This window comes from Medicago truncatula, chromosome 5 (assembly GCF_003473485.1).
Source record: "Medicago truncatula cultivar Jemalong A17 chromosome 5, MtrunA17r5.0-ANR, whole genome shotgun sequence".
Lineage (NCBI taxonomy): Eukaryota > Viridiplantae > Streptophyta > Magnoliopsida > Fabales > Fabaceae > Medicago > Medicago truncatula.
This window is the reverse complement of record NC_053046.1, coordinates 23,511,760-23,525,320: the sequence shown is the minus strand read 5'-3', so window position 1 is coordinate 23,525,320 and position 13,561 is coordinate 23,511,760. Positions and strand designations below refer to the sequence as shown.

General features: G+C 31.7%; 1 protein-coding gene across 4 annotated transcripts in view; it reads right to left on the bottom strand.

Moving 5' to 3' along the window:
* LOC112417792 (uncharacterized) overlaps nucleotides 1–13,561 on the bottom strand; it is a 95,827-nt gene that overhangs the window by 39,632 nt on the left and 42,634 nt on the right. Inside the window, exons 1-13 of one of the 4 annotated variants that reach the window (XR_005646405.1) lie at nucleotides 9,947–10,322; nucleotides 9,710–9,810; nucleotides 8,568–8,633; nucleotides 8,354–8,474; nucleotides 8,027–8,274; nucleotides 7,829–7,872; nucleotides 6,988–7,065; nucleotides 6,484–6,568; nucleotides 6,073–6,147; nucleotides 4,688–4,752; nucleotides 3,805–3,865; nucleotides 1,146–1,240; nucleotides 628–1,061 (exon numbers count right to left, since the gene is read on the bottom strand). Coding sequence is in view for 1 of the 4 variants with exons in the window: in XM_039834616.1 (XP_039690550.1) it covers nucleotides 1,028–1,061; nucleotides 1,146–1,240; nucleotides 3,805–3,865; nucleotides 4,681–4,752; nucleotides 6,073–6,143; nucleotides 6,484–6,501 (351 nt within the window). In the remaining 3 variants the exon portion in view is untranslated. Of the gene's footprint in view, nucleotides 1,062–1,145; nucleotides 1,241–3,804; nucleotides 3,866–4,680; nucleotides 4,753–6,072; nucleotides 6,148–6,483; nucleotides 6,569–6,987; nucleotides 7,066–7,828; nucleotides 7,873–8,026; nucleotides 8,275–8,353; nucleotides 8,475–8,567; nucleotides 8,634–9,709; nucleotides 9,811–9,946; nucleotides 10,330–13,561 lie in introns of those variants that run through there. The other 3 variants (XR_005646408.1, XR_005646412.1, XM_039834616.1) reach the window with 3 other exon arrangements.

Below are 13,561 nucleotides of genomic sequence, written 5' to 3'. Positions count from 1 at the left end.
ATATATAATTTATATTGGTGAAATCGATGGATTGAACAATACCTTAACTCACTGGATGTTGCTCTGCCTGAAGAAAAAAATATATTGAAGATGAAATTGACATAACAAAAAAGAAGTGATAAAAATAATCAAAACTAAATAAACTTGAATTATAAACATGGAGTCTATAAAAAAAAGTTGGTAAGCGAAAAGGAGAAAAAAAATATTAGAGAAGGGATATGGATAGATGTTGAGAAAGAAGAAACGCCACGCCACATAATTTTACCAAGAGTGTTGCAGTGGTAATGGAATCCAACCACCATTCCTCTCTTTCTTGCTCAACTCCCTCATCCCCCTTTTTAATATCAATTTGCTTTAAATTGGTACTATTGATTATCAATATGACGGTGAATAGTGAGAAGTCAATCAGGGATAATATGAGGTACACAATATCTCAAAAGTGAAATTTAGATTGTAAAATGATGGAATGGTTCTCGACAATCGATTTTTAAATCAAAAACCATGGTTGTTTGACTTCTTCATAAAAACCAGAAGCATGATTATTGAGTGGGGGTTAGCAAGAAGGTGAACACGCTAATATTAATATGAGCCATTAAAATAGATTATAAATATTAGTCATTAAGATAATTAATTTCTCATGCATCGCATGAATCCAAATACTAGTTAATCTAATAGTAAAATAATTATTACATGAACTAATATGAGACAACTTCACATGTTCGAAATTGAAGGTACAATAATAGATTCAACCCAACTCATAAAAGTTCATATCTCGTTCGTACGATTCAAAAATTTATAATTTGTTAATTTTCATAGTCATTCACACGAAACATTATGACATTTAGAACCACTGGATTTATCTGGATCAGTTCAAATGCACAGTAATCTTCTTGACACAGATAGTTATCATTTTTGAATATATGAAATTTTTTGAATTTCATTTGATGTGAATCCTTACGAAACATTTCCGCAGAATCTTCCCACTCTTGTCCATCAGAATTTCGGAGCAGTATAGAAACATTTTCATTCAGATGGCGTGAAGCAAAAGTAGAATCAATAAACTACAAAATAGACCAGAGATCAATTAGGCAACATAAATAATTTAATATTTGATTTAAATAAAAACAACAAAATAAAACCATCACCGCATTATTTCCCCTAGTGACTTTTGATATAAAATGTGGATTTGCAGTGCGATAAGCTTCCGCAGCCATTCTTGCATTTTGTGCCATTTTCTCAACTGTTGTTTCAGAAAACAATTAGTACTAGTTGGCTGAATTGCAAAAAAAAAAAAATGGAAAAAAAAAAAAAGAGTTTTGATAGGAAAAATAAGAGACAACAAAATTATGCATAAATGGTAGGAAATGGAAAAAAACTTATGACAATAATGGGTAAGCCATTCAGGCAATCTCTATCTCTATCTCTATCTACATGTATTCTAAGGTGCAATTTGCTTATGTGTCAGCTCACCAATACCCTATTTTTAATCTTAAGCATTCTCCTACTTTGCTTATGTGTCTCTCCCTCAAACCATTGCTTCATATTTTAATCATTCATAATCTATATACTTTAAATCACTCCTTTATAAAGTACATAATTCATTGCTAGACTCTGTGAATTTCTAACGTACATAATTCATTGCAATAAAAGAATTAGTTTAGTAATCTATGGATTTCATAGTATATATTGTACCTTCTCCAAGAGAAACACGGTGGTTTTTAATTCTAAGTTTTGGTTGGTGGATTTGGCAATTAGGAGTATATTTTTTTAGTTTACTCTCTCTATGTTGTAACCAGACGAGTAAAAGGATATATTTTTAAAAGTTGTTCTTTTAATTCTTTCTTTTGCTGCCAATACAAAGACTACGAATATGGAATTATTCTTGGAGATTTCTCATGCAAAACTAGAATAAGGAAAAGCTAGCAACTTCATCATACATGCATCTTAAGCAAAAAATGCAATGTGATTGCTAAATGAATCGATCATACATGCCGTTGAAAACTATTTATTTTAATGAACAGTTCAATTTATGCAGCTTATCTTTTTTAGAGATAAAACTCTATTACTTATATATCAATTCTATAAAACTCCTTATTTTTATTATAAATTATAAACTTTTATGTGTACTTTATAATAATAAAGTAACTTCGAAATAGTTTACATTAGCAAGTATGGGGAAGTGCCCTTACCTTGGACGCTTTCCTGAAAAGAGAGAGGTCTTCAAATATATTTCTAGCTTTACAATAGCAACTTAATTTATAGGTGCTATTCAAACATTTCCATGACAACTAGGCTTTTAATAACCACATTTTCTTTTATCAAAGTCAGCAGTTTATTTCGATAAAATCCAAGCCAAAGATAAAAACTATGTGATGAATTCATTTTGGGTAAAAAAATTGGAGAACCGGCCAATCTTTTATTAAGCATGTGTTTCTTTTGAAGTTTTAGCACCACCGTCCATTTAATTAAAGTACACTACACATTAACTATATTATGTTCTTAACTAGCAGTCAATTTTAATGTTCTTTTCACATTTGATTTCTTAACTGCACAGGTATAATACGTCCAAGTGAAGAACAATTATATTTAGGGGGAGTATTGAATTAGGATTTTAAAAGACTATTTTAATAAAAAAAGTCTTATAAGATTTTTAAAGACCGTGTGAGATTGTATTGATTCTGTGAGATTTTAAAAGACTTTTTATGTAAAAGACTTTATACACTCAAGATTTTAAAGGATTTATCACACTGACTTTTAAAAATTTCAAAGGATTTTATGTTATTTTAAAATTTCAAAGAATTAAATGAATTTTAGGGGAAAAAGAACATACTTACAAGCGTGAATGATAGAAATAATGAACAAATAAATTCTAGCGTCTGAATAAAGAAAAATAAAACCAATAAAAAAATATTTTACTATTGATTTTCAAATTTTAAGAATTTTATGGATTTTATAAGATTTTAAGGGACTAAAAAACACTCTAACACATTATTCTCAATACACATTTTTTATTTGTTAAAAATGTTATTCCCACAAAATTCAATTGTACATATTTAAAATCAACACTTACAAATCTTTCAAAAAAAATATATTGTGTCAGCCATTACAAATCGGTTGAGTTTACCCGAGTTTACCAAGTGTTAACTCAGTCAAACTCGTTAAACCTTTCGATTTTACCAGAAACCGAGTTTACCTCAGAGTTAACACTCGATTTACGAAACATTGATTACGTCATACTCTCTATCATAATATTCTCAATACAATTTTTTATTTTTTTATGAGATAGAGAGAGGGAGAGAGGGCGGATGAGAGATGAGAGAGAGAGAATGGAGAGATAGAGAAACGAAGAGAGAAAGGAGAGAATACGGAGGGGGAGGGAGAGAGAGAGAGAGAGAGAGAGAGAGAGAGAGAGAGAGAGAGAGAGAGAGAGAGAGAAATGAGAAGAAAGAGATAGTAACTTTTAAAAGAAAAACAATCTCAAGAAATCTCATCTTTTCATGAAAGACTTTTTCTTATTAAAATCCCACTACAAAATCCATCAAAATCCAATTTATTAAACAATCTTTTGAAATTTGAATGATTTTGAATACCACAAGACTTTTTTTAAGTGATGAAAAGTCTTGATTGAATACCTCAATACTTTTTTAAAATGACAAAGAGTCTTGATTGAATACCACAAGACTTTTTCATAATTAAAAAGTCTTTTAAAATCTCATAGAATCCTAATCCAATACATCCCCCTTAACCTCAATGCACACGTATAATACTTCTCAGTGCACTATTAGATAGAAAAGGAAAACTTACATGCTTTTGTTTAATAATTTCTATTGCTGCATATATTTTTGTGTCTAATCCATGGTTGCAGCTGTCAACACAAGAACAATGAAACACATCAAAAGTATCCGATAATTTATACTTTCTAAATGAGTTCTAATAAAACTAAAGATTTCAATACATGCTTCAAGGTAATTATTTTAATTGAGTAATCAAGCAAAAGCATCCAAAAGGTCTTTGATTATTTATTACCAATGAAGCACGGACACTCCTTGGATTAGGTGTGTCCTAGTGTCAGACGCGTGTCGTGTCCGACACCGACACCGACCCTTGTAATTGCACTGAATTATGTGATTTTCTCAAATTATTAGTTGTGTCGGCGTGTCAGTGTCCGTGTCATCTCCGGTGTCCGTATCCGTGCTTCATAGTTTATTACTCAGAAAAAAGAAGAAAAAAACATCACATATGCACACTGTTTTTGTTTCTAATGTTTTTTATATGGAATTCTCATGTTTACTTTTTTCTTTCTTACCAAGAATATTTTGAAGAGGATGGAATTATTAGAAAAGCCAGCACAAGAGAGAGAAGGTGACAAAAGAGAAACATCAAGGAATAGGTGAGAGATTAAGGGCCTGTTTGAAATAGTTTTTGTTTTCAGTTTTTGAAATATACAAGTCCTCTTCTCACAATAGTTATCCTTTTACATGTTTTAGTTTTAGTCCCCAAAACAAAAAAATTCAAAACAGTTTTGAAAACTGTAATTTTAAAAAATAGTTTAGCAAAAAAGTTTTTAATTTTCAAGTTTTTAAAAAACTGAAAAAGAGTTTTTGAGAAGTGTTTCAAACAGGCTCTTAAGTAACATATGCAAAATATTCTTTTACATGATATAACAAATAGGATTCTTACCACTTACATTTACTTATGCAGCTGGATTGCCCTTCGCCAGCATTTCTGCTGCTTTTGGTTGGATTTGGAGACCTACATTGAGGACAATAACATTTGGAGAATAGTCAATGACTATAAATATAGAAACAAAAGAAGATTTGAAACAAAAACAGTGTATAAAAATCATCAGTGACTATAAACATTAGAAGATTTGACCAAATCTCAGTCACTAATCATTTTCACACTATTATATATGTACAGATTTGTGATAGTGATTACAAGTGGGTGATGAGGGTTTACATAGGGAATGTAGAATTTTAGTAAGGCTGTATGCAAGGAATGCTTTTTCTCCAAATAATGCATTCATTCATTCATTGTGATTTGAAACAAAAAATGTAAAAGCACAGTCCGGTGATATTTTCAAGGAAATAAACATGAAATAAAACAGACAATGAAAATGAAAATGAAAACCACGTAAATAGTAAATCAGTGTGTGGCTTGGTGGATTGCTTGAATTTTCAAAACCTATTTGGTCTATCTCACATGTTTTAACTGTTCAATGAGAGAGGGAAAGTTTAAAATTTTATTTGTCTTAGTTTGTCCTTTACTTGATTATCTATCCTACATTTACCTTCCTCATATATTATAATGCTTCCCCTTATAAAGCCTGTGCAGCCACAAGCTAGCAAGCTATAAAGAAGCCTAAAGTTTAACTATGAATATCTATTTATTGTGTTATAAACTTAAACTTAAAGTGAAGGGAAAGTTGGAAAATCTAAAAACACGTTAGGAAAAACAAATGTGTGAGAGAAGCAGCAGAAAGCCAATAGCAAAGCAAAGCACTAACAAGACTTTTAAAAAGAAAAATTTGATGAAAGCTCCACAATACTGACAGACCATATATCGAAACAAATCTAAATGCATATCATGTTAATCACAAGTTCCATTTACGATGGACCATATATCAAAACAAATCTAAAAGTATATCAAGTTACTGATAAGTTCCACTTTTGTCTTCAAAATTTTGTTCACGTCCAAAAAATAATTTCTACCTAAATCATGTAAAACTTAGATACACATATTAATGCAAAATAGAGAAGTATACTGTTTTAAGCCTAAAAGGGTTTGAAATCGAAAATGGTTACTTTTAAGATGCTAAGAAATGTAAAAGATCATAGATATCTGAAAGAAAAAAACGGTTCAGACAGAAGGGTTGAACCAAGAAAAACCATACAAATGGGTTGGTCACCATATTAAACCCAAACTTTGAGATGTGAAAAAACTTTAGGATAGTTTTAACATGTAGACTATGTGAGTAAACAAATAATCCCAAACAAAGCAAAAAATCACATCTTTTGAATCAAATAGATGCTACTAAAGCTAATGACTGTTAAAATATTGTATGGTACTTACAATTTAGAACAAACACAATGAGCTGGCTGAGACCATATCCTCCTGCCACACACACAACGCGGATTGGTGATCTTCCTAGCAAAACGAGATGGCATAGATAAGCTTGAGAAGACATTCCAAGAAGACATTCCAATATGTTTCCAATAGTTATATTACAAAGAAAAGTTTGGATTATTAATTTTTGTTATGCAATCTGAGCCAAAAAGATGCCAAACTGTGTGGAAACAATCCTATCATGACCATTAAGTAAAATATTGAAGTTGGATTTCGGTTTCTCATGTTTATAAACTTAGGATCATCATCGTATTTAAATTGGTACTAACCCATATGCATTCTTTAGACATATTCAAACACTTATTTTTCATATCTTAAAAGAGAAAAATAGGTATTAGATAGAAATGGAATACTTACATGTTTTTGTTTCATCATGCCTACTCATAACTCCTTTTAGAACTATTGCTTCTTTAGCTCCACAAAATCAAAATCAGCTCCATTGCTAACAAACAAGCAAACAAAAACATATTATGGTTAAGGATGGGCATCTTAACAGTTATTTTCCGTTTTTGCACAATTTGAGCAACTTGCTTTCTTGCACCATAAGCTAAAGAGCAGAATAAGAATTAATACATAAATACATGATTTACAAAGGGAAAAAAAAAAATTAGACAAGTAAATATTTTTTTCTAAAGTGCAGAATCTAGGGGTGATAGGCAGCACTGAAACAAAATCATATTAATTGAAATAAGCATTGAAGTAATCAGGCAGTTTAGTGCAAGATCTAAGGGTGATAAGGAAGTTTAGTGATTTGAGATGTGATGAAATTGTTGGTATTTGCATTGATAAGAGTAATATCAGGCAGTTTATCAATAAAACCATTATGGTTGGGAGTATTTAGTTGGAAACAATTGAAATCACCTGATGGATTTTTTCAGTAGAATCCTTTATAGCTGCATATATCAGAACCTACCCGTGATTTTGTATCACCCAATGGACCTGAATTAATCAAGGTTTTAAAATTTTAAATTACTAGATACACTACATGGAGTCTTTATTCATCAATTGTAGGAGACAAATGTATTTAAGAGAGTAAAGAAAAGTTGTGACTTTTTATGTGTTTTTATGCAATCTGAGCAAAAAGAAAGATTTTTTTTAAGCAAAATATCATATTATTCATTTTAAAAGTTGAGAAGTTACTTTACAGGGTTTGGACAAGAGTTGAGAAAAAAATATATTAAATCAACATTGATTATAAATAATGTTGTATCTCTTCATCACCTACTCAAAATTTCTACATTCTATTTCATCTCAGTGATTCATAATCATATTCTTCGATAATAAATCAATGCGGTCAAAGCACTTCAAATTCACAAAATTCAATTGGGATCAGCTAAAATTTCAAGAAGTATGTGGCAAAGAGAGCAACCAGATTAGTCATCTATAAAAAAAATATAATATAAAACAAAACTGAGTAATAGAACACTGCAATTTTCACCTAAGTTTGTTTTGCAAAGTTATATTATTTGGATGACTAAAGAATCAAATGCCAGCCAATTGTACAACACAATTAATGTAACAAACAATACAACTATTGGAAACAACTAAAACAAAATCAGGGACCACTCAACAAAAAATCAGGTAGCAAAATAATCTTCACAAAAGCATCAGGGACCACACAAAAAAAATCAGGTAGCAAAATAATCTTCTCGGGCCTTAGAAATAACTAAAACAAACAGAATAACAAAAGATAACCACTTACTACTTCTTAGCAATGTCATTTCTTCAAGCTTTCTCCACAATCACCTACACACAGACAATATATTTCAGTAATCGTGCATATAACCATGAAGATAAAGGAAAATTTCAAAATTTTACCCAACTGCAGTAATTTCTCAGTTGTTTGGTGGATATCAAAACTGATAATTGAGAATCGCTACAAATGAATTAAACCACTTACCAGAACATTGTGAGACTCTTGGTGTGATGATCCTGCAGAAGATGAGAAGAACAAGACGTATCTTCCCAGAAATCATGGTGTCTTAAGGTTCCATCTTCACTGCCACTCCATACCACATTGGGGTTTCCATAACTTACCGCCAACTTCTTGACTCTGGTAGAGTGTGGAATTGGTAAATTTTCCGATGGAGTAATCGAATTATCGTCAAGTCCATTCACACTTATACAAGACCTATTGAATAACCGAACCTGCCAACAGGAAAGTCATAAAGTTATGGAATTAAAAATTTAAAATTGTAATAGCACAAAGCATGAAATGAAGTTATACCTATTAAAAATTTAAATGAAGGCAGTGAGCATTGAATATTCCCTTCACAGAATGTGCATTATATGCCAATATATATGACCCATAAGCTTCTTTAGTGATACGTGTTGGCCACCATCTTCTCCTGCAAAATCCAAATGATGTGGTTAGAGATAAGCTGCAATTGCTTCTGTATTAAATAATTTTTTGATAGGCGCTATAGGAAGGAGGAATATACCAGTTGAGATTGTACTTTTGAAAGCAATTTATCATCGAACATATCTCTCATGGGAACCTTTGCTGCCTGAAATTAAGCACACAAAAACAGGATAATGAATAAATAACTTTTCAAACAATATAATGTTCTATTTTAAATTCATAGTCTAATTTTATACAAAATTGAACCAAAAGTATTATGTTTCGCATAATCGGGTAGAAATATAGATCGCAAAGAAACGAGGAAGATGGCGCTAATCTCACATTCAAAATAAGCTTTGGAACGAAAAAAGGAGGCCATGAAGGAGTCCGGCGTCTAGGGTTTGCGGCTAGGGAGAGTTTATGTTTTTTGGAGATAAAATAATTCAGAAAATGACTAAAGACAAAAAATAGACATAGAGAAAAGGGAAAATAACTTGGATTTACATTTTTACAAAGTTTTGTACAAGCCTTAATGTATTTCGTACAGAAGGAGAGTATGAAGAATATGATGCTTTAGTGGTGAAACAAGGATGAATTTGCTTGGAAAACTCCTTCAAAAGATATGACCCATTTTTCCAATATATGCTTTTCAAGATTATATTCGGATATAAAGATAGAGAAAGCTGAGTAGATAAAGAAAGTATGGTTATTTTGTAAAAGTTACTTATAGGGTTTGGTCAAGAGTTGTAGAGAAAAAAATTATTAATCAACAATGGCTGCAAATAAGGCAGTGCATCTTCATCAACTACAAGAATAAAAATGATTTTAAGCCAGAATTCACATGCACACTATCTCGCACCGATGAAAAATATTTATCATACAAAGAAAAATTGGGACTTCAAACTTATTAACTCTCCAAAGTTCAATGTGAAGTGGATTGTGAGTTGAAATAAAATAAAGATTGTTTCATTATGTGAGAGAAACCGAAATAAAATAAAGTTACTTTAGACTCTTTTCTAAGTTTAACATAAATCGAAAAATCAATTTGTTACAAACACAGGAGTCAGTCCAGGAGGCATAAGATGGAATTGACATGGCAAAAGAAGTATTGACTTGCAAGTCTATTATATATAACTCATAAAAGAATAACAACATATGGACATAGATAATATAGGAGAATATTTCTGTAATATATATATGGACATAAAATAATGCAAATTAGAATGAATGGGTTACACTTACAAGTATGAATCGAATCGAATCAATGATACCATGGAAATTTGCCAAGAGATCAACAACAACAACAGTAGTTTAAAATGGATTGTTACAAAAATTCATACAATCTGAAAGAGGGAAAAACAGAAATCATGTCCACAAATCATCATATAATGAAGAATAATATAAATAGAAGACAGGCAGAACCATAAATTGAAAGAAAACTGAAAGATAGAGGTGGTTGAGGAGACAGAGAAAACGTACTTCTTTTGGTCAAACGGGCCGATGTCGGTGGTTGGCGGCGGTGGTTGAGGTGGAGAGAAATGAGAAGAGAAGAGAGCGCTTAGTTTCGTTCAGGTCGAGAAATGAGAATGAAAGGAGAGAAACCGGGTTTGATTAGGAAGGTTGGGCTTGGCCCAATTCGCTGTAGTTCAGGGGGTGTAAGCCTAAGACGTCAGTGTAAATAGCAATATGTCCAAAAATGGATCTCCAAAAATGGATTTGCAAGAAATTGAACCAGGTTCCATATGCCATCACTTCATAAATTTTACCACTAAGTCACAACCATTTTAGCTGAAATATTCTTACTTCTAAAATAGATATGTAAGGCCTTTTTTTTAAGCCACTAACACATTGGCTGTTCCTTAGCATTTACTTTTTTATTATTGGCAACTCCTTTATTTTATTTTTCCGGTTAGCACATAGCAGTTCCTTTTCTTATTTTTTTCCTTTTGTCATCGCATAACAACTCCTTTTCATTATTCTTTTTTTTTTTTTCTTTCTTTCTATCACCACATACCAGTTTCGTATTATTTTCTTGGTGCAAACTTTTGTAGCAATCTTCTTCTTCTTATTCCTAAACAAAGCTTTGTTGCCCTAATTTTAACCTAATATTTTAACCCTAATATTTTAGCAACTTTTCCCTCCTTTAAAACCTAACCATATTTCCTAATTCTCCTCCTCCAAACCCTAACCATCTAACTTCACTCCTCCTAAACCAAATTTCCTAATTCCCCTCCTCCAAACCCTAACCAATATATTTTAATCTTTTCTCCTAAACCGAAATCTCTTTTTAAAACTATACCTTTCTCTCCTCCAAACCCTCACCAATATATTTTAATCATTTCTCCTAAACCGAAATCTCTTTTCAACATGGCTTCCAGAAACATTTATCGCTGTTTTAAAGTATAATTCATTCTTTCAATCCCTTTTAATCTTTTGTAGGTCCGTTGGTGAAAAACCCTTTTTCTGATCTTGACAAAGCAATCAACAAGCTCAGACTGAAATACATATCATATATCGTTGAATATGACATTGATGTTGTATGTGTTTTTTGCGAAATATATCTATTCTTAATTATTTGCATTCTATTTTATCAACGTGTGTGATGTTTTTGTTTGTTATTTTTTTAGGGTGCAGTATGCTTGCCAAACATGTTTGGCGGTGATTTCGGAGATCAAATTGGGCGTTATGCAATATTGACTGATCCTAAGTCCAACAAGTTTGAAGTATTGGTTGACAGAGTAAACGAAGCATTTTTTTCTCACAAAGGGATGGAAAGCGATTCGTGACTTTTACGGAATCGATCTTGGTGCCCGGATTACCTTGGTTTTTGTGGGTGACGGACAGTTTGATATACACTTGACTGATAGGTTTCACAAGAATATCCCCTACCCGGTTTTTGATCCCCCTATGCATTTCCTTCTTGACAAGATGAATTTGCAAGCAACTTTCGATGAGTATCTCCCCCCAATAACACTCTTCTTGCTTATTGTCACAATATTAGTGACATGGTTCTTGATTTCGAAAAAAATTAACTGAGTATGATGTTACAAAAGGTTGTATGGTATGATACACTTTTCGTGTCCACCTTAACTTATTTTGTTCCTTTTCCGTTTGTGAGCTAACTTTTGCAACTATTCCTTATGAACATTTCAAGATAGGACGGCGTTGAAATAGGTTTGTGGAAGCTCGCAGGCTCCGTGAAGGTGTGAAGATCAGAGGGGATGCTCCGATGGTTGGGTCACATGATACCATCTACCTTGATGTTATTTACAATTAGTCCATGTTTAGATAAATTGTGCAAGACCTTTCCAATTTGAATTTTAAGTTTTAGTTTCTTAGAGTTTTGGAAGCATCTATTTTTTTTGTCTTTGAATTTAGCAAATGTCCCTTGAATTTCATAAATAATTTAGCCTTGCTTGCTTTGCTTTTTGATTTATATATTTGTGTTTGTTTTTGTGTTGCTGAATCAATTTAGTAGCATGGCTGTGTTACTGAAGCATTTTAGTAACATGGCTTTTAGTAACATTATTAGTAACAATTACTAGAATCAATTTAGTAGCATAGCTGTGTAACGTCTCCTCTTAACATTATTACTAACAATTACTAATCCTAATCTCTAAAATATGTTTTGGGTGGAAACAAACTAAAATCCTAATCCTAATTTCTCTCAATCAAGTAACTAAGAGATTTCATCCACATCTCTAAACTAACTTTTTGGTGGAAAGAAACTAAAATCCTTATTTCTCTCATTCAAATAATTAGGGGATTTCATCCACATCTCTAAAATATGTTTTGGGTTGAAACAAACTAAAAATCCTAATTCATCTCATTCAAATAACTACTAAAGATTTTATCCACATCTCTAAAATATGTTTTGGGTGGAAACAAACTAAAATCCTAATCCTAATTTCTCTCATTCAAGTAACTAAGAGATTTCATCCACATCTCTAAACTAAGTTTTTGGTGGAAACAAACTAAAATCTTTATTTCTCTCATTCAAATAATTAGGGGATTTCATCCACATCTTTAAAATATGTTTTGGGTGGAAACAAACTAAAAATCATAATTCCTCTCATTCAAGTAACTACTAAAGATTTCATCCACATCTCTAAAATATGTTTTGTGTGGAAACAAACTAAAAATCCTAATTCCTCTCATTCAAGTAACTACTAAAGATTTCATCCACATCTCTAAAATATGTTTTGGGTGGAAACAAACTTAAATCCTAATCCTAATTTCTCTCATTCAAGTAACTAAGAGATTTCATCCACATCTCTAATCTAACTTTTTGGTGGAAACAAACTAAAATCCTTATTTCTCTCATTCAAATAAGTAGGGGATTTCATCCACATCTCTAAAATATGTTTTCGGTGGAAACAAACTAAAAATCCTAATTCTTCTCATTCAAGTAACTAAGAGATTTCATCCACATCTCTAAAGTAACTTTTTGGTGGAAACAAACTAAAATTTATTTCTCTCATTCAAATAAGTAGGGGATTTCATCCACATCTCTAAAATATGTTTTGGGTGGAAACAAACTAAAAATCCTAATTCCTCTCATTCAAGTAACTACTACACATTTCATCCACATCTCTAAAATATGTTTTGGCGAATCAACTATGGTAATTCTTAAGTAAAAAAAAATGCCAATTCTTAAGTAAAACAAAGTGCCCCATCAACAATATTAATTTCATTTTATTCATATTAATCTTTATCCTAAAATGTTGGTCATTTCCTAATTTTTTTTCCACTATTTTGTGCTTATCCTGATAACTAATACTCTTTATTGCTCAACCGACATATCATACTCACACGTATTCCACCTTTTTCCTATAAATATATCATAACCTATTAGCCAAACCATCTCAATCTAAATAAGCATCCTCTCTCTTGGAAAGGAAAAAACAAGCCAATGATGTCTGCCAAATACACTCCAATCTCAGCTGTTTCTGGAGGAAGAAAGAATCTCAAGATGTGTGTGCGAGTTGCTCACATTTGGTTGATTCGAGAGAAGAAGGTCCCCGCTAGCATCATTTTCATGAACATGTTACTGGTCGATGAAAAGGTTTCTGCATGTTTGCACTCTTAGCTTTA